The sequence below is a fragment of the Tamandua tetradactyla genome, chromosome 1 (genome assembly GCF_023851605.1).
Source record: "Tamandua tetradactyla isolate mTamTet1 chromosome 1, mTamTet1.pri, whole genome shotgun sequence".
NCBI classification, from domain to species: Eukaryota; Metazoa; Chordata; class Mammalia; order Pilosa; family Myrmecophagidae; genus Tamandua; species Tamandua tetradactyla.
The window spans coordinates 172,362,580-172,382,786 of record NC_135327.1 but is presented as its reverse complement, the minus strand read 5'-3'; the positions used below and the strand labels follow the sequence as shown (position 1 = coordinate 172,382,786).

The following is a 20,207-nucleotide window of genomic DNA, read 5'->3' as shown; positions in this document are numbered from 1 at the left end:
CACTTGCAGAGTATCTTCTTCCATCCTTTTGCTTTCAACCTAATTGCATCTTTGGGTCTAAGATGAGTCTTTTGTAAACAGCATATAGAGCGATCATATTTTCTAATCCATGCTGCCTATCTGTGTTTTTGATTGGGGATTTAAATATATTAACATTCAAAGTTATTACTATAAAGGCAGTTCTTGATTGAACCATCTTATCCTTTGGTTTTTATTTGTCAAATCTATTTTCTCTCTCTCTCCCTTCCCCCTTATCCTTTAAGTTACTCTTATTAATATTCTTCAATTCTGTACCATCCTCCAGATCTCTCTCCCCTGTCTTTTCATTCAACAGGACTCCCTTTAGTAGTTCTCATAGGGCTAGTCTCTGTTAATGAATTTTCTTAGTTTCTGTTTATCTGTAAATATTTTTGAATTTTATCTGTGAACATTTTAAACTCTCGCTCATTTTTGCAGGGCAGCTTTGCTGGATAAAGAATTCTTGGCTGGCAATTTTTCTCTTTCAGTGTCTTAAATATATTGTACCACTGCCTTCTCACCTCCATGATAAGAAATCAGCACTTAGTCTTATGGCTTCCCTTGTATGTGGTGGTGAATCTCTACTCTTGCTGCTTTCAGAATGTTCTCCTTCTCTCCATTTGACAGTCTAATTACTATGTGTCTATTCAGATACTCTGTTTGGGGTACATTGAACTTCTTAGATTTACATATTTATGTCTTTTATAAGGGTTGGGAAATTTTTAGCCATTATTTGTTTGCATATTCTTCCTGGCCCTTTTCCCTTTTCTTTTCTTTCTGGGACACCCATGGTGTGTGTGTTTGTGCCCTTGGTGTTGTCAGTCATTTCCCTGAGAGCCTGCTCAAATTTTTCCATTATTTCCTCCATTTGTTATTTTGTCTGTTCAAATTCAGTCGATCTGTCTTCTAGTTTGTTGACTCTTCTGCCTATTCAAATCTGCTGTTGTGTGTCTAGTATGTTTTTAATTTCATCTACAGTGTCTTTTATTACCATAATATCTATTAATTTTCTGTGTATTCTTTCAAATTCTTCTTTATGCTCTTATAGTATCTCTTAATATCCTTTGTCTTTTTATATGTTTTTCTTCATTTATTTGAATTGATTTAGGAGATTTGTTTTCACATCTTTGATTAGTTGTCAGAATTCTATATCTCTGACTTTTTGATCTAATCCTTTGAGTCATTTCTTCTTGAGTTTTCGTATGCCTTGTGATTTTTTGCTTATACTGGTCATCTGATTATCTTGATGAGTCTATTCTGAAGGCCTGTTTCTCTCTCATGTAGGATTTAGTTGTTCCCTGGGCTTGTATTAGAGCACTGCTTCGACAATTGGGCCATCTGTATTTCTCAGTCAAAATAGGGCCACGTACCCATGCAAGGGGTGTGGACTAGCTCCAGTGGGCCTGGGATAGGGTCTGTAGAGGCTCTGAAAAGCCCTGAAGTTCCCTTGCACTTCCTGGCCTGCCCGGCAGAAGGTGTTGTTTGGTGACTTACTCGTCCTCAGAAACTTTTCCTCCTGGAGCCCTGGCAGCATCTGACTGGGCAGGGCTGAGTTCCTGTGCCCTCACTTTGCTGGTCACAATGCCTCAATGAGGGATTCTGTCCCCGACTTTACATGTGGCAGAGGAGTCTCCCAGCTGCCCCAGTCTACAGTCATCCCCCAAGAAAGGACCGGCCTCCAGCTGCTGTCTTCAAGGGTGGGGGGTGGATATCATGACCAAGGGCTCGAAACATAGTCTCTGTCCACATTTTCTTAGACTCTTTGCTCCTCAATGATCGGGGCCTTAGAGTGTCCTTCCCTATTTCTTGGATTCTCGAACAGTTGATTTGGATAATTTCTGCCTGCTACATCCTGCTTTTAGGGAAGATATTTTGATTGCTTCCCTTATCTTCCATTTTGGAAGCTCTTCCCTGCTGCCCTTTTATATTCTGCCTTCCCCTGTTTTAAGTCCCGCCATGTGTTCCTGTGGTCTTAGGACTCTATTTCTGGGTATAGGTGGGCCTCTGTCTCACTGCTATGCTATGGGAGATTTTATAGTTTGTGTCCCTAGTTGGACGTGGGAGGGAGGGAACCTGGCTGCTGCCTCTGTGCACTTCCCAACCTGTATGAGACTGAGTATGGGGAAGGGGAGAGGACCAGTCTGTCTAGGACGAAGTTGATATTTTTTCTGTTTTAGTTTGTTAAGTTGCCAGAATGCAATATACTAGAAATGGAATGCATTTTATAAAGGGAATTTATTAAGTTACAATTTAAAGTTATAAACTTGTACAAATTTCCAAGCTAAGACATCCAGAGAAAGATACCATAATTCAAGGTAGGATGATAGGTCAGGAACAGCTCTGTCAGCCGGAAAGTCACATGGCTAGCATCCGCAGGTCCCTTGCCCCTGGGCTCTGTTGCTTTCAGCCTCTGTTACTGTGGGGGTTCCTTACTTTGCTTTTCCAGAGCTGGCTTTCATCTCTTGGCTTCCCTTGGCTCTCTCCAGGTTTTGGCTTCCTTAACATCTCATGGCAACGTCTCCTGGGCTCTCAGCATCTCCAAACATCCGTGTCTCTGTTCTCTGCCTGTCAGATCTGCTGTGAAGTTTCTGTTGGCTCTCTGTCGGTTCTGACTCCAAAATGTTCCTCTTTTAAAGGATTCCAGTAAGCTGATGAGGACCCACCTGGAATGGGTAGAGTCACATCTCTACTCAAAAGGTTATACCACGATTAAGTGCGCCATATATCCGTGGAGATAATCTAATCAAAGGTCTCCTACAGTATTGAATCAGGATTAAAAGAAACAGCTGCCCCCACAAGTTTGGATCAGAATTAAAACATGGCTTTTCTTGGGGTATATAATAGCTTCAAACTAGCACATTCTCTTTTTCTATTCAGTGTTTGTGAGATCCTTCTCCAGTCTTATACCTTCCTTCAGAGTTCTGAATAAATGAAAATTGTCCTTTTTTCTCTGAATCTGGGGAAAGGTTTTCAGTAGCTGTTTACATTGCTATGCTGATGATATCACCTCCACTGTTCATTTTTAACACTGCCCTCCACCCCCCCATCAGCAATAACAGTTGTGTATAGATGGGAATGAGGGTTTTGGATAGTAATTCACTGGCAAGAGTTACCTCTATAGGTATGGTAAAATGCAGGTTTATTTATTTTTTTCATTAGGTATGCTTCTTTTGGGGTGGTGAGGGGTCAGTTTTATCTACTGATTTTATGATTTTCTTTTGTTTCTGCAAGACCCTTGATTTTTCCTGTATTGCTTTTTCCTTTCTCTTCATCACCACATCTCCAAAGGGTACCTCACCTTCCAGGTATCCTCTTTCCCCCATAACTGATGTCTTCCTGACATCACTGCCTTGCCTCCTATGTACTTTCAAGCTCTTTCCCTTTCATTTCTTAGAAGTCAGTAATTTGGCCTACCAGGTCTCAGATTTTTCCTCAGTATTTTCACTTTCTGGGGGTGATTTTATCTGTGTTTAATTTATCATCCGGATTCTCACTGTTCTTCTCTTTCCTGAATTGACACAATAATCTCCACCAGATTTTCTCTGTAACTTGGGCTAAGGAGCTGTATCTGATATATTTGAGTTTCCTTATTTACAAGAAATTTGGTCACTGGGTAGGAAAAGAGGCTGAATAGGCTAGAGGAACCTGGTGTCTAGCCATGCCCAGAATAAGTAAGAGAGCCAGTGAGTAGGAAATGAGTAAGCTCTTTTTTGGATCTGGTTTCCATCTAGAAATCTTGATAATTGAAGATGGAAGTCGGTTATCCAATCAAAAATCAGAAGTATTGGTATACACTGAACTGAGCAACATACATAAATTCTACATATCTCTCCTTATATATTTTTAAAGACTTTTAAAAATACGTTTTTCTAGGACAAGCCTTTAATACTATGAACAACTTCCATGTTTGGACTTACTATATGCTCATGCTATCTGAATCTGAGTTTCGATCTCTCTGTAGAAAGACTCATATAATGTATTGACTTTTTTTTTAATTAATTGAGTTTTTAACTTTTGATATAAATGTTAACCAGTATGTTAGTGTATCAATTACTGTGTTTAGGAAATAGTAGTATTTTAAATATTTTTGCATCTAGATATTTTTAAAAAATTGGGGGTGGGGTGGGATAGATGAGAATCATTTTAAGAATCACTTTCTAATATGCCAACTTGGGGTTCTCACTTCAAACATTACAAAAAAGTTCCTTATGAATAACTTGTTGCCTTTTATACTTAATTTTTCAGCAAACATTGAGAAGAATGTGTTACCTTACCATCAAAGAAATGGCTACCATCTCTGAGGATGTGATAATTGTTACAAGCAGGTAAGTGAACAGTTAAAACCTAAGATGGGAGACATAATTAGTGGAATATTTGCTCTTCTGTTTTCTATCCATTTTACTTTTTGATGGTAAGAAAGCTGATAGAAATGCAAAAGAATTTATCTTGAAGTATTATCTTCTAAAATATGTTTGTCATCATGTGAAAACTATCCCTATCTGATAAAGCAAAGAAAGAAGTCAGAAGAGAATGCTAACAGTAAAATGAAAATACATAAAACAAAACTCAAAAGCAAATGATACACTGAAAATACATTAAAAGGCTAGTATCTCTAATATGCAAAGAACTTTTCAAAGAAATACCAAGCAGTAATTTAAAACGTAACTAATATAAAGGATCCTAAATATCTTAAAATGGTCATTCTCACTGGTAAATGGGATACTAATTAAAAATGTAAGAATTAGTTACAATATTTTTATCCATCTAGTTGGCAAAAAGAACAAAAAAAAAAGGTAGTATTCAGTACTTGGAAGGGTGTGAGGAGACTGACATTTTTGTGTATTGGGGGAGAATTATAAATTGATCCAGTTTTTGGAAAGCATTTGGCAGTATTTGTTGAATGTTTGAAAAGAGTTTGTTCCTTTGACCCAGTAATACCACGTCTACTGAACTATCCTCAGGAAATAATCAGAGATGGCACAGAAAGACTTAGGTACAGTGATGCTTGTTGCAATGCTATTTATTTACAAAAAGGATCAACCAATCAAAGTGTCTACTATTGTTAAAAATTATTTCATTAAACATGATATAATTATATCATGAAATATTTCAGGCTTTTTTTTTTGTATGCTGTATGGTGGGGGTCACATTTCATTCTTTTTCCATGTGACTCTCCTGTTATTGCAGCACCATTTGTTGAATTTTTTGGGGGGAGGGGACAGGGGATAGTGCATGAGTGGGGAATTGAACCTGGGTTCCCACATGACAGGCATGAATTCTACCACTGAACTATCTTTGCACCCCAATATTTCAAGCTTTTGAAAATATTTTTGAAGCATGTTTAATGACTTGGAAATATCCTCAATAAAATGCTTAATGAGAATTGGACTCAAGACTATGTATTCCATATGGTCTCACTTTAAAAAATATTCTATGTATGTACATTTAAGAATGTGGATGAAAATACACTGATATATTACCAGTAGGTTATCTCTGGGTATTTGAGATTGTGGCTGTTATTTATTTTCTTTAAACTTTTTGATAAGTTCTGAATATCTTAGAAAAAGTATGTTTAATTTATAGTTCTAAAATACATAGTAAATGTTATTTTAAGACAGTTTGTCTTTTTGATTAGTAGTTATAGCTTATTTAAGTGAACATGTTTTTTTACACAAAATAAACTTGGGAGGAGGGCACTTAGGTTTAACCAGCAGTTGTGTTGAATGTAGTTTCAATTAGCATAGTTTTCAGCTGAAAATAACAAAAACAAGATGTAAACAGTGACTTAAACAAAATGGGAGATTATTTTTCCCTTATAACCGAAGTCTGGAGGCTTCTAGTGGCTGATGTTGATTCGGGAGTTCAGAAGTGTCAGGGCTGCTGTCTCTTGAATACTTTTGGACCTTCTCAGATCTTTGTAAAATAGATGCCTGAACTCTTGGCAATGAGGGGGATGAAAAGAGGGACAGAAGTGCCAGCACCATCTGTCTCTTATCAGGAATGCAGTATTTTTTTCCCAAGGCAATTACAAAATTTCATCTGGTGGAACTGTGTATGTGGCTATCCTTATCTTCACAGGAGGCCTGGAAAGTGAGTAGTTAGCTTTTATAACCCAACTATTAGTGGCAGGCAAGGGAGAAGGGACTGAAAATGGGTGTTAGTCAGCTAAAGTGTCTGCCACAAGTAAGAGACAAAATGTTTAGTCAGATTTCTAGATTCACTAAATATTTGAAAAAAAATTGACAATAGATTAATTAACTAATAATTGAGAGGTATTTTTGTTTGTTTCTTTGTTTTTTGGTAACTATTAATTCCCCTCTCTTTGGGTCTTGCTAGGCCAGCTTCTAGTTCATTTTAAGTGACCTGTAGATGTGGTAGGCAAAATAATGGTCCTCTAAATATGTCCATTTCTTAATCTCCAGGACCTGTGAATATGTTAGTTTATATGGCAAAGGGAAATTAAAGTTACTAATGAGCAGTTAGGGAGATGATCGTGGATTATCCAGGTAGGTCCAATGTTAGGGTTAGAGGTCTTAAAAAGTAGAAGACAGAAGCAGAAGAAGAGGGTCAGTAAAGAGATGTGAGGATGAAAACAGGGTCAGAGAGATGCAATGTTGCTGACTTTGAAGATGGAGGAGGTAGGCCATGGGCCAAGGAGTTTGGGCAGCCTTTAGAAACTATAAAAGCAAGGGAATATTCATTCACCCTGGAGCCTCCAAAAAGGAATGCAGACCTTCCAGTACCTTAATTTTAGTCCATTGAGACCTTTGTTGGGTTTCTAACTCATAAAATTGTAAAATAAAAAAAGTATTGTTTTAAAGCTACTAAGTTTATGGCAATTTATTGCAGCCACAAAGGAAACTAATACAAATTTTGGTTCCTGGAACTGGACTGCTGCTGTAATAAATTCTTAAAAATATGGAAGTGGTTTTGGAATTGGGCAATGGGCAGGGGCTGGAAGAATTTCAAGGACGGTGATAGGAAAGGCCTAGATTGTTGTGGACAGACTGTTAGTAGATAATATGGATGCTAATGATACTGCTAGTAGACTCACAAAGAAATGAGGAGCATGGTAGAGAACATAAATCACTTTAGAGATTACCTAAACTCTTGTGAACAGACTATTAGTAGAAATATGAATGTTAAAGGTACTGCTGACAAAGGCACTAAAGGAAAGGAGGAAGATGTTAGAAACTGGAGGAAGGAAATCATTATATAGACAGAGAACTTAGTGGAATTATTTCCTGCAGTTTATGTGGAAAATAGAATTTGTAAGTAATGAACTTGGATATTTAACTGAGGAGATTCCTAAGCAAAGTGCAGAAAGTGTGGCCTGATTTTTTTTTTTTTTTTTTTTTTTTTTTGCTGCTTATAGTAAAATCCAAGAGGAGAGAAATAAATAAGGGGAAGAACTGTTAAACAAAATAAATCGGGACATGATGATTTTGGAAATTTTCAGCCCACCTAAGTGGCAAAACATTCTAAAAGAGCTCACTATCAGGAAAGTACATCATAGAGAAAAAGCTAAAGGAGTGGCTATACAACCTTTTGCTAAGACCTCAGAAAGATAAAAAATTCATAGTATTCAGTAACAAAAAATGGTCTTCGAAGAGATTCAGGGTGTGACTCATTGATCCCCTCAGCCAAAAATAAAGACGTGAGTGAATCTCTGAACATACACAGAGAGGCCCACAACGTTCCTGAAAATTTTTTACCAGCAGAAATCCTGCCAGCTTGGATTTAGGAATGTCTGTATCTGTTATCCTATGCCTGTCCCATTCTTGTATTTTGGGAGCATTGATTTGTTTTCTAGTTTCACAAATCTATAGATGGAGAGGAATTTTGCTTCAGGATGGAGCATATCTGACTATTCGGTATATCAGACGCATACCTAATTTAAATGCTTTTGATGATAAGATTGGAACTTTGGGGTTGATGAGATTTAGATGAGATTTTGGATTTTGAGTTTTTGCTGTAATGGCTTGAGACTTTTTGGGGATGTTGGGATGAGGTGGATATATTTTGCATATGGTATGAATATAGGCCTTCTGGCATGATTTTAGCTCAAAGTGACCCATGTCTAACCTTCTACTAACCCACAGAATTGCAAGATAAGAAATACGTTGTTTTAAGCCACTCACTGAAGCAATGTGTTATAATAGCAATTGAAAACTAACATAGAAGCTGGCCATCCCACAGACATAGATGACTCTTTCTTAGCTTAGAAGAAAATCTGAAGGCAGATACTTCACTAAAGAATATACACAAATGGTCAATAAACACATGAAACCGCATTCAACATTATTAGTTGCCAGGGAAATGCAAATTAAAACTTCAATGAGCTATATTTTAGTTTTCCAACTGCTAAAACGAGCCATACAGTGGTTTGGCTTAAACAGTGGGGATTTATTGGCTCAAGGTTTTGGGGCTAGGAGAAGTTCAAAATAAAGGCATTAGCAAGGCAATGTTTTCTTCCTGAAGCCCTGGCATTCCAGGGCTGGCTGCCAGCTATCCTTGTTCTGGCTTTCTGTCACATTGCAGTGCGCAGGGCAGCTTTTCCTCACTTCTCCTTTCTCTTCCAGATTTCACTGACTTCCACCTTCAGGCTGCTCCCTGTAACTTTTTTCTCCATGTCCAATTTGCTTTGCTTATAGGGACTTCATCCATGTTGGATTAAGGCCCACCCTCATTCATTTTGGGCACATCTTAACTAATAACATCTTCAAAGGTCCTATTTACAAATGGGTTCATACCCACAGGACCAGGATTGAGACTTGGATATGCCTTTTGTGGATGACATGATTCAATCCTGAACAAAATATCATTTCATAACCACTAGAATAGTTAAAATAAAAAGCTTGACAATACTAAAACTAGTATCTTGGTGTAAGCTTTCAGAGCAGTTGAAACGCTCATATGTTGTAGGTATTGTAGGTGGGAGTACAGAATGGTGCAGCTGCCTTTGAAAAGGTTGGGCAGTTTCCTATAAGTTCTTATAAAGTTAAGCATAACCAGTTAATTTTGAGGTTTGCGGTAGTTATGTTCTATAAAGTTGCCATCAACACTGAATTAGTGAATACTGAACCACTGATCTGAGGGAAAATACATAGCGGTTTCTGTTTAAAGGTTTCTTTTTAAAGATACTTTGTTTAATATATATTGTTGTTGATTCATTAGCATTGAACTCACAGCCCAAAGCACTATAATTCAAGCTTGAATGTAGCTTAGCTAACAAGCATTTTCTTCCTAAGGTATATCACAGCCCTTTGCTTGGAAACATTAGACAACACTTCAGTACTTTGCTTGGGGGCTATTTTTTTTAATGCAATTTTATTGAAATATATTTACATACCATATAATCTCTAAAGTGTACTATCAGTGGTTCACAGTATCATCATATAGTTGTGTGTTCACCACCTCAATGTTTGAACATTTTCATTACTCCAAAAATAAAAATTAAAATGAAGATAAAAATAAGAACACACAAAACATCCCAGACCCCTTATCCCTCTGTTATTTATTTTTTCTCCTTATTTTTTTATTCACCAGTTCATACAGTGGCTAAGGGGGGTGTCAATCACAAGGTTTTCACAATCTCATTGTCACATAGTAAAAGCTATATATTTTTAAGAGTCAAGACTATGGGAATACAGTTCGACAGTTTCAGGTATTTCCTTCTAGTTAGTCTAATCCACCAAAAACTAAAAAGAATTATCTATACAATGTATAAGAATAACCTTCTTATTCTTAAAAGGATGACATCTTGACTTGATTTGAAATCTCTCAGCCACTGAAACTTTATTTTGTTTCATTTCTCTTCCCCATTTTGGTCGAGAAGGTTTTCTCAATTCCATGATGCCAGGACAGGCTCATATGTTGGGACTGTTTTAAACAGCAAAACCACCAACAAAAAGTACAAAAATGTGGCAAAACTGTAGTGAGACTGTTTTTCAGAACCTCTAGTAACCTCTTAATTGCAGAATCGAAAAGCCACTTTTCAGTCCACATTTAACTTGACCAGCCTTCCAGTTTTTAACTTGATTAAGCACTCCTTGTCATTGTCATGTCTTTGGCTTTCAGAAATCATTGTCTTGAGTTTCCATCTCTGGTTCCTCCATTTTATTCTTCAGAAGTGGTTGCTTTTCTTCTGCCTGTCAACTGAATATTGGCATTTCTTATGGTTCATAATAATTTTGTTGCCATTTCCCAAACTCAGCATGCTATTTGATATGCTTGTACATGATTCTCCCTGTGCCTGGAATGATCCCATTTCCTTTTCTATATGGCTCAAATATAATATGCATCTTGTATTACCTATTCTTTTTTGATAGGTTAGTTATTTTCTCTTCTGTTCTTCTAGCACTTTGTTTTTACCTCTTTCTAGTGCTTAATATATTATACTGTAATTACTTGCTTACATGTTTTTATCCCTTTCGACTGTTAATTCTTTGAGAATAAGAACCATATCTCATGTAACTTAGTATCATCTGCACCTGGAAATGTGCCTTACATGTTTTAGATGCTCATGAATACATGAATGTATGTTGCATGCATTAAGCAAGAATTAATCCATTTTCTCTTTTTTTCGCACAACGGTGTTGAATTCATAGGATTATTTACCCTCCTCCTTATCTCAAGAGAACACTCATACATAGACAAAACTGGAGAAGAGTGAATTTAGTGGATGTTGTGAAACGATTCTGTATTCCTGTTTCCCTTTCCTCCCTCCTGCCCAGTTTTCTGGCACACTGCCTTGATTTATATGGCTTAACACTTATCTTCTTGTAAATTGAAAATTGTGGAAGACTTTTGAGAAAAGATGATGAAATTATATCAGGTTATAAAACTTCCTTCTCCAAAGCCTATTGAAATGAAAAACAGTGAGTAAAAGTTGAAAGCCAGGGGATTTCTGATTCCAGCCAAGGTGAGGTAAACCCACTGCAGCCCATCTCTTACTGAATACAACAAAAACCTCTAGTCAGAAATACAAAAATGCAACTATCTGAGGGCTCTGAAAAGAAAATGATAGCAAGTGAAATGGGCAGAGAAAATATTACTTAATGAGTGATCAATATGGCAGCAGGGAGTTTCATGGTTATTTTTCCTTCTTTAATGCTGGGTTTGACCCAGGGGGAGACTTAATTCGGGAACTGTACAGTAGGCAAGATCAGCTTGAACTCCAAGAGAAGCCCCTTTCTCTGGCCTGAAGGCAAGTAGCAAAAGGCCCCTGTATGCTGGAGAGTGTGGGAGAGAATCCTTGGTTTAATGTTGTTTTTCTCTCCTGGCCCTGCCCTGAGGCTGGTTATGGAACAATATCACTTTGGTGAGGCAGCAGTGGGGCAGGCATTTTAAAACACTGAGATAAAACCTGCTCCCCAATAAAAAGGTCTGTGTTGTGTGATGAGTATGGGAGGAAAATCCATTTTTTTTCCTCTGTCTTCTCTTACTGCTTTGTCCTAATAAGATATAAATAAATAAATAATAAACAAATAAATACATAAATTTATTTATTAATTAAAAGAATAATTAGGAACTTGTTACGTAGTTGCACAACAAGCCAGGAAACTATAGCTCTGATAGAAACCTGTATTTCTGGTCAGAGAAAATGGGAAAACATGTTTAGGAGCCAGAGAATACAGGAGAAGTCACAAGAGTCATCTGGAGAAGGTGATGCCTTGCCAAAGCAGTGAGTGCATGGAACACACCCACAGAAACACAGCGAGAGTTTTGAAAAACACACTTTCATTGAAACCAGTGCCCACTGAAGGCCAGACACAGAGCTTGGGATCTGAAACCAACTGAGTTGATTGCATACTAAAGCGAAGGATTGCTTATTAAACCCTCTGGACACTCCCCAGAGGCTTTTAACATAATGTTCAAAGTGTCCAGAATATAATCACAAATCAAGGGGAAAGATAGTCCACAGATGTCAACCCTGAAATGATCCAGATGTTGGGATTATTAAAGACTTTAAAGCAGCTATTCCAACTATGTTCCATAAAAGTGAATACTTATGATATGAATTGAAAGATAGAAATTCGCAGAGGAGCTAAATAAACCATATACATATATAAAAAAAAGAACCAAATTAAAATTTTAGAAATGACAAAGTGCATCGTGTAAAATAAAAATTCTCTGACTGGCCAGTGGAGATGTCAGAGAAAGGGGTCTGTGAACTTGAAGATAAACTAATAGAAATAATCCCAACAGAGAAAATAGAGAAAAGTAGTTTAGAACAAAAGTAAACAGCCACACTGATCTGTGGAACTATATCAAAAGGCCTAAAATTCATGTTATTGGAGGCCCTGAAGAATAGGTGAAAAGGATTGGTGCAGAAAAAAATATTTGAAGATTGGCTGAAAATTTCCAAATTTAGAGAAAGACATAATTTACAGATTATAAAAGTTTAGTGAACCTGATAAAACATAAACTCAAAGGAATCTACATCCAGAAACATCATAATGAAACTTCAGAAAACCAAAACTGCATTCAGAAACATAATGAAACTTCAGGAAACCAAAGCAGCTAGATAAAAAGGATACATTCCTTATAGGGGAACTTCAATATGTATTATTGTTAATTAATTTGTCATCAGAAAACATGGAAACCCCTTACCACTCCCTTTCATTGTTCACTGGTGGTAAACTAGTGGTAAAGGGAATAGATAAAAAACAGGGGGAACAAAGGTTAAAAATCTATTGAGTATATGAAAACACTAGTGGTCAATGAGAGGAAGGGATAAGGGGTATGGTATGTGTGAGTTTTTTCTTTTTTCTTATTATTTCTTTTCCTGGAGTGATGCAGATGTTCTGAAAAATGATCATGGTGATGAATATACCACAATATGATGATATTGTGAGCCACTGATTGTACACCATACACAGAATGTTTGTATATTAAGAATGTTGATATATATGCTGTTTTGGTTTGATAATACAAAATAAAATTAAAAGAAAGAGAGAGATGGGGTTGCTTCCTGGAGTCCTTTAAGAGGGAACCGTTTTGGAAAAAGCTTCAGCCAATAGAGCCCATACAGCCAGAGACCATTGGAGATGCAGAAAGAAAATTCCTCTGGGGAAACTGTTTGATGTGGCCAGTAGAGAAAGCTAACAGACATCCCCATGGACTTTCCTAGCAGCTGACTGAGGTGTTCCAGATGGCATCATCCTTTTTTGAGTGAAAGTAAACTCTTGTTGGTGCCTTACTTTGGATATTTTCACAGCCTTAGAACTATAAACTTGCAACTTAATAAATTCCCTTTTAAAGAGCCAAAAAAAAGAGAAAAGAAAACATGGAAACCAGAAGACAATGAACAGCATCCTTAAAGTGTTGAAAGGAAAGAGTGACAATCAGAATTCTATTGTCTATTGAAAGTATCTTTTATGAATGAGCATGAAATAAAGATTTCTTCAGGTGAAGGACAAGAAGACTAAGAGTATTTGTCACCTGTATATCTACTCTTTTTTTTTTTTTAACTTTTTTTTATTGTATAGTATAACATGTATACAAAGCAAAGAAATAAAAAGCAGTAGTTTTCAAAGCACTCTTCAACGAGTAGTTATAGAACAGATCCCAGAGTTTGTCAGGGGCTACTGTACGATCCTCTCAGGTTTTTCCCTCTAGCTGCTCCAAAATATAGGAGACATATATCTTAAATATGTTTTTATCATCACAATAAACTTTTTCCTTCTTTTTTTTGTGAAAAATAACATATCTAAAAAAACTATGATTTTCAAAGCACCACAATTAGTTGTAGAACGTATTTCAGAGTTTGACATGGCTTGCAATTCCACAATTTTAGGTTTTTACTTCTAGCTGCTCTAAAATACTAGAGACTAACAGAGGTATCAGTTTAACGATTCAGCAGTCATATTCATTTGTTAAATCCTTTCTTCTCTGTATAAGTCCACCATCACCTTTGAACTTTCCATCCTTCTCTTTAGGGGTGTTTGGGCTATGGCCATTCTAAATTTTTCATATTGGAAGGGCCTGTCACTAATATGGAGTAGGGTGATGGAACTATCTGATGTTCTGGAGAGGCTGGGCTAGGTTTCAGGATTTATCTGGACCAGGGACCCATCTGGAGGTTAGGTTTCTGGAAAGTTACTCTAGTACATGGACACTTGTAGAATCTTATATATTGCCCTATGTGTTCTCTAGGATTGACTGGAATTGTCCAGGTTGGGGTTTGGCAGGTTATCATAGGTAGCATGGTCTAACTGAAACTTGCATGAGAGCAACTTCCTGAGTAGCCTCTCGACTCTATTTGAACTCTCTCTGCAACTGATACTTTATTAGTTACATTTCTTTTCCCCCTTTTGGTCAGGATGGAATTGTTGATCCCACAGTGCCAGGCCTGGATCCATCCCTGGGAGTCCTCTCCCATGTCACCCCTGGATGTCATGTCCAATGTAGGAGGGAGGGTAATGATTTCACTTGCAGAGTTGGGCTTAGAGAGATTGAGGCCACATCTGAGCAACAAAGGAGGTCCTCCAGAAGTAACTCTTAGGCATGCCTATAGGTACGTCTTAAGCTTCTCCACTACCTACATAACTTCACAAGAGTAAGCCTCATGATTGAAGGCATGGCCTTTTTTTTAAATTAAAAAAATCTTTTAAACATAACAACATACAAACACGAACATTCTTACCATATGATCATTCCATTCTTGGTATATAATCAATAACTCTCAATATCATCACATAGTTGTATATTCATCATCATGATCATTTCTTAGAACATTTGCATCAATTCAGAAAAAGAAATAAAAAGAAGAAAAAAAAATTCACACATACCATACCCCTTACCCCTCCCTTTCATTGATCACTAGCATTTCAATCTACTAAATTTATTTTAACATTTGCTCCCCCTATTATTTACTTATTTTTAATCCACATGTTTTATTCGTCTGTTGATAAGGTAGATAAAAGGAGCATCAGACACAAGGTTTTCACAATCACACAGTCACATTGCGAAAGCTGTATCATTTTACCATCATCTTCAAGAAACATGGCTACTGGAACACAGCTCTGTGTTTTCAGGCACTTCCCTCCAGCCTCTTCATTGTACCTTAACTAAAAAGTTGATACCTGTATAATGCATAAGAATAACCTCCAGGATAATCTCTCAACTCTGTTTGAAACCTCTCAGACATTGAAACTTGATTTTGTCTCTTTTTGCTTTTCCCCCTTTTGGTCTAGGAGGTTTTCTCAATCCCTTGATGCTGAGTCCCAGCTCATTCTAGAATTTGTGTTCCATGTTGCCAGGAAGGTTTACACCCCTGGGTGTCATGTCCCACATAGAGAGGGGGAGGGCAGTGAGTTTGCTTTTTGTTTTGCCAATGCTTTTTGATTATCTGTTTAATATACTCTAGATGTATCCAGGCATTGTAATAATCTATACAGGGTTAAAGGACATCTTTCTTATTCTGGGCTCCTGTGTTTCATTTGTTCAAATGAACTATTGAGTTAGATTATGCACTACAGAAAATTTCAGTTCCAGACCGAATAAACCTTTCTTCCATCAGTCCCAAAGAGTATGTGTGGTTCTAAAATATAGATACTGTCTTCCTTACCCCTGTGTTCTGAATTACTTTAACCCCAACCTTTTTGGCTTCATTCTTATCTCTAAATATCAGGTTATATGTATAAAACAGCCTCTCAAAATCCAGAAGTAATAATCACCACTTCAGACTTAATACATCTGCTCTAAAAACTTACAATCTAGGCCCCTGTTTTCTTATGAGCATTTTCTAAAGGTGACCATACTATTCTTGTTCTTTTGTTTCTGGCTTATATTGGCTCACCAAACGTCCCACATGTTTATTCACATCATTACATGCCTCATGACTTTGATCCTTTTTGTAGCAGCACGACCTTCGTTCATAAATATACACCATCATTTGCCAATCTACTTCTCCATCAGTGCGTATTCAGCCACCTGCATACATTGGGCATCACATATAGGGCCCCAAACCCACAGTTCATCAGCATTCTCAATTTTAGATAATCTAATTGTTCCTGAGACAGAAATCCAGTAAACACACCCTCGCCAAACAGGTAATCTAAACTTCTTAACTCTTTTCCCTCCCCCTGTTATTTACCTCTACGGTTGCTGTGGTAGTGCTGATAGTTTCCTTTTGAACATAGCTCATAGCATGCAATGGCAGTTTCCCCCCTATAACCTGGGCTTAAACACTCTTTGTACAAGAATCACATCTTTGAAGTAATTCTTGCAAGAACTAATTCATATTTCTGGTGTTAATCACTGGAACCCGTAAGTCTATACAGCCCCTTTCAATCTCGTTCATCTTCAGTATGGTGATATTACTTATAGCCCCACTAGAGAATCACCTTCACTCCTATCCGTTCCCTTACATTGGAGTTCAACCTCATTAGCTAATGGTTTACCCATCTCTAGCTTCTATGTATCTCTAAGTCCCCTATATTCTGTATTAGAAACCTCTGATTATACCTTTAAGCTCGTCATAAAAGTGGAATCATACAGTATCTATCCTTTTGTGTCTGGCTAATTTCACTCAGCAGAATGTCCTCAAGGGTCATTCCTCTTGTCATGTGCTTCAGGATGTCATTTTGTCTTACTGCTGCATAGTATTCCATCATATGTATATACCACATTTTGTTGCTCCACTCTTCTGTTCACGGGCATTTGGTTTGTTTCCATCTTTTGCGATTGTTAATAATGCTGCTATGAACATCAATGTGCAAATGTGTGTGTCATTGTTTTCAGCTCTTCTAGGTATATACCAAGTAGTGCTAGTCATAGGGCAAATTGATATTAGTTTCCTAATGAACTGCCAGTCTTCCATAATGGCTGCACCATTATACATTCCCACCAGCAGTGCATAAGTGTCCCAGTTTCTCCACATCCTCTCCAGCATTTATAGTTTCTTGTTAATGCCTATTGGCATTTTTATATATAATAATAATTGGGTTGGTTGTTCTTTTGTTGTTGAGTTGTATGATTTCTTTGTATATACAGGAAATCAAGCCTTTGTCCAATATGTAATTTCCAAATATTTTCTCCCTTTGAGTTTCTGTCTCTTCAGCTTTTTGACAAAGTTTTTTGAGGTGCAGCAGCATTTGATTTTGAGGAGTTCCCATTTATCTATTTTTTCTTTTGTTGCTTGTGTTTGGTTGTAAAGTTTAGGAAGGTACCTCTTGTTACTGGGTCTTGAAGATGTTTCCCTACATTTTCTTCTAGAAGAGTTATGGTGCTAGTACTTATATTTACGTATTTGATCCACTTGAGTAAATTTTTGGGTAGAGTGTAAGATAGGGGCCCCCGTTCATTCTTTTGGCTATTGATATCCAATTCTTCCATGCCCAATTATTGAAAAGACTATTTTGTCCCAGTTCAGAGGATTTGGGGGCCTTGTCATAAATCAGTTGACCATAGATTTGGTGGTCTATTTCTGCACTCTCGATTTGATGCCATTGGTCGATGCTTCTATCTTTGTGTTAGTACAATGCTGTTTTGACCACTGTCAAAACTTTATAATAGGTTTTAAAGTCAGGGAGTGTTAATCCTCCCACTTTGTTCTTCTTTTTTAGGATGGTTTTAGCTATTCAAGGTCTCTTTCCCTTCCAGATGAATTTGATAATTAGTTTTTCCAAATCTTCAAAGTAGGTTGTTTGATTGGTATTGTGTAGAATCTGAGGATCAATTTGGGTAGAATTGACATCTTAATTGTGTTTAGCCTTTCTACCCATAATCAGGGAATGTCTTTCTACCTATTTAGATCTTCTTTGATTTCTTGTATCAATGTTATGTAGTTTTCTATGTACAAGTCCTTCACGTCCCTAGTTAAGTTCGTTCTTAAGTATTTAATTCTTTTAGTTGCTATTTTGAATAGAATTTTTTCCTTAACTGACTCCTCAACTAGGTCATTGCTTGTGTATAAAGATGTTACTGATTTTTGCCCATTAATTTTATATCCCACCACCTTGCTGAATTTGTTTATTAGCTCAAGTAACTTTGCTGTAGATTTCTCAGGATCTTCCAAGTATAGTATCATATCTTCTGCAAATGAGAGTTTTACTTCTTCCTTTCCAATTTGGATGCCTTCTATTTCTTTGTTTTGCCTGATTGCTCTAGCTAGAACTTCTAGCATAATGTTAAATAATCATGGTGGCCTTGGGCATCCTTGTCTTGTTCCTGACCTTAGGGGGAAAGCTTTCAGTCTCTCTCCATTGAGTACAATGCTGGCTATCGATTTTTCATATATTCCCTTTATCCTATTGAGGTAGTTACCTTTGATTCCTATCTTTTAGAGTGTTTTGTTAGAAAAGGATGCTTAATTTTGTCAAATGCTTTTTCAGCATCAATCGAGATGATCATGTGATTTTTTCCTTTCAGTTTGTTAATGTGCTGTATTAATTAATTGATTTTTTTGTGTTGAACCATCCTTGAATTTCTGGTATAAATGCCACTTGATCATGGTGTATAATTCTTTTAATGTGTTGCTGGATCTGATTTGCTAATATTTTATTGAGAGGTTTTGCATCTATGTTCATTTGGGAGACTGACCTGTAGTTTTCCTTTTTTATAGCATTGTTGCTCAGTTTTGGTATTAACTTGATATTAGCTTCATAAAATAAGTTAGGTAGAGTTCCTTTTCCTCAATTTTTTGGAAAAATTTGAGCAGGATTGGTATACTTTTTGGAATGTTTGATAAAATTCCCCTATGAAGCCATCTTGCCCTAGGCTTTTCTTTGTAGGAAGAATTTGATGACTGATTGAATCTCTTTACTTGTGATTGGTTTGTTGAGATCTTCTATTTCTTCCTGAGTCAGTGTGGCTTGTTTGTGTGTCTCCAGGAATTTGTCCATTTCATCTAAGTTGTCTAGTTTGTTGGCGTATAGTTGTTCATAGTATCCTCTTATGATTTCTTTTATTTCTTCAGGGTCTGTGGTAATGCACTCCTTCTCATTTCTGATTTTGTTTATTTGCATCCTCTCTCTTTTTTTCTTTGTCAGTCTTGCTAGTGACCTATCAATTTTATTGATTTTCTCAAAGAACCAACTTTTGGTTTTATTGATTCTTTCTATTGTTCTTTTGTTCTCCCATTCATTTATCTCTGCTTTAATCTTTGTTATTTCTCTTATTCTATTTGCTTTGGTGTTATTTTGGTGTTCTTTCTCAAGTTCCTGCAGGTATGCTGTTGCATCCTCAATTTTTGCTCTTTCTTGTTTTTCAATATAAGCATTTCATTTAGGACAATAGATTCTCAGCCAGCCTTTGCCACATCCCATAAGTTCTAATAAGTTGTATTCTCATTTTCATTCATCCAGATAGCTACTGATTTCTCTAGGGATTTCTTCTTTGACCCTCTGGTTGTTTAAGAGTGTGTTATTTAATCTCCGTATTATTTGTGAATGTTCTCATTCTTTAGTGGTCATTGAGATCCAGCTTCATCCCATTGTTGCTAGAGAAAGTGCTTTGAATAATTTTAGTGTTTTTAAATTTATAGAGACCTGTTTTTTTGCCCCAGCATATGATCTATATGAAAGTATTCTATGAGCACTAGAGAAGAATGTATATCCTTGTGTTTTGGGGTGCAATGACCTATATATGTTAGGTTTAATTCATTTATCTAAGTTGTTTAACTTCTCTGTTTCCTTATTGATCTTCTGTATGGTCGTTCTATCTATAGAGGGGAGTGGCATATTGAAGTATCCTACTATCATTGTTGAAATGTCTATCGCTCCCTTCAGTTTTGCCAATGTCTATCTCATGTGCTTTGGAGCTCCTTGATTGGGAGCTTAAGCATTTATGATTGTTATATATTCTTGGTGAACTGACCCTTTTATTAGTATATTGGGCCCTTCTTTGTCTCTTATGATGTCTGTATGTTTAAAGTCTATTTCATCCCATATTAGTATTGCTACTCCTACTTTCTTTTGGTGACAACTTGCATGGAAAATCTTTTTCCATCCTTTCACTTTGTCTATTTGTATCCTTGTGTCTGAGATGAGTCTCTTGTAAACAGCATATGGCTGGATTATGTTTCTTAATCCATTCTGCCAGTCTGTATCTTTTAATTGGTAAGTTTAGTCCATTAACATTCAAAGTTATTACTCAAAAGGTGTTTCTTGAATCCACCATCTTATCTGTTTATTTTATTTGTCAGATCTCTATATTATTTTCCCTCTTTCTTTTTGTATTCT

The 20,207-nt window shown here is 36.7% G+C and overlaps 1 protein-coding gene across 2 annotated transcripts in view; it reads left to right on the top strand.

The window, feature by feature from the left end:
• The window catches only part of COPG2 (coat protein complex I subunit gamma 2), a 214,163-nt gene that overhangs the window by 40,865 nt on the left and 153,091 nt on the right, over positions 1–20,207 (top strand). For both annotated transcript variants that reach the window (XM_077133782.1, XM_077133859.1), the window contains one exon: positions 4,264–4,343. In XM_077133782.1, coding sequence (XP_076989897.1) covers positions 4,264–4,343 — 80 coding nt within the window. The remainder of the gene's footprint in view (positions 1–4,263; positions 4,344–20,207) is intronic.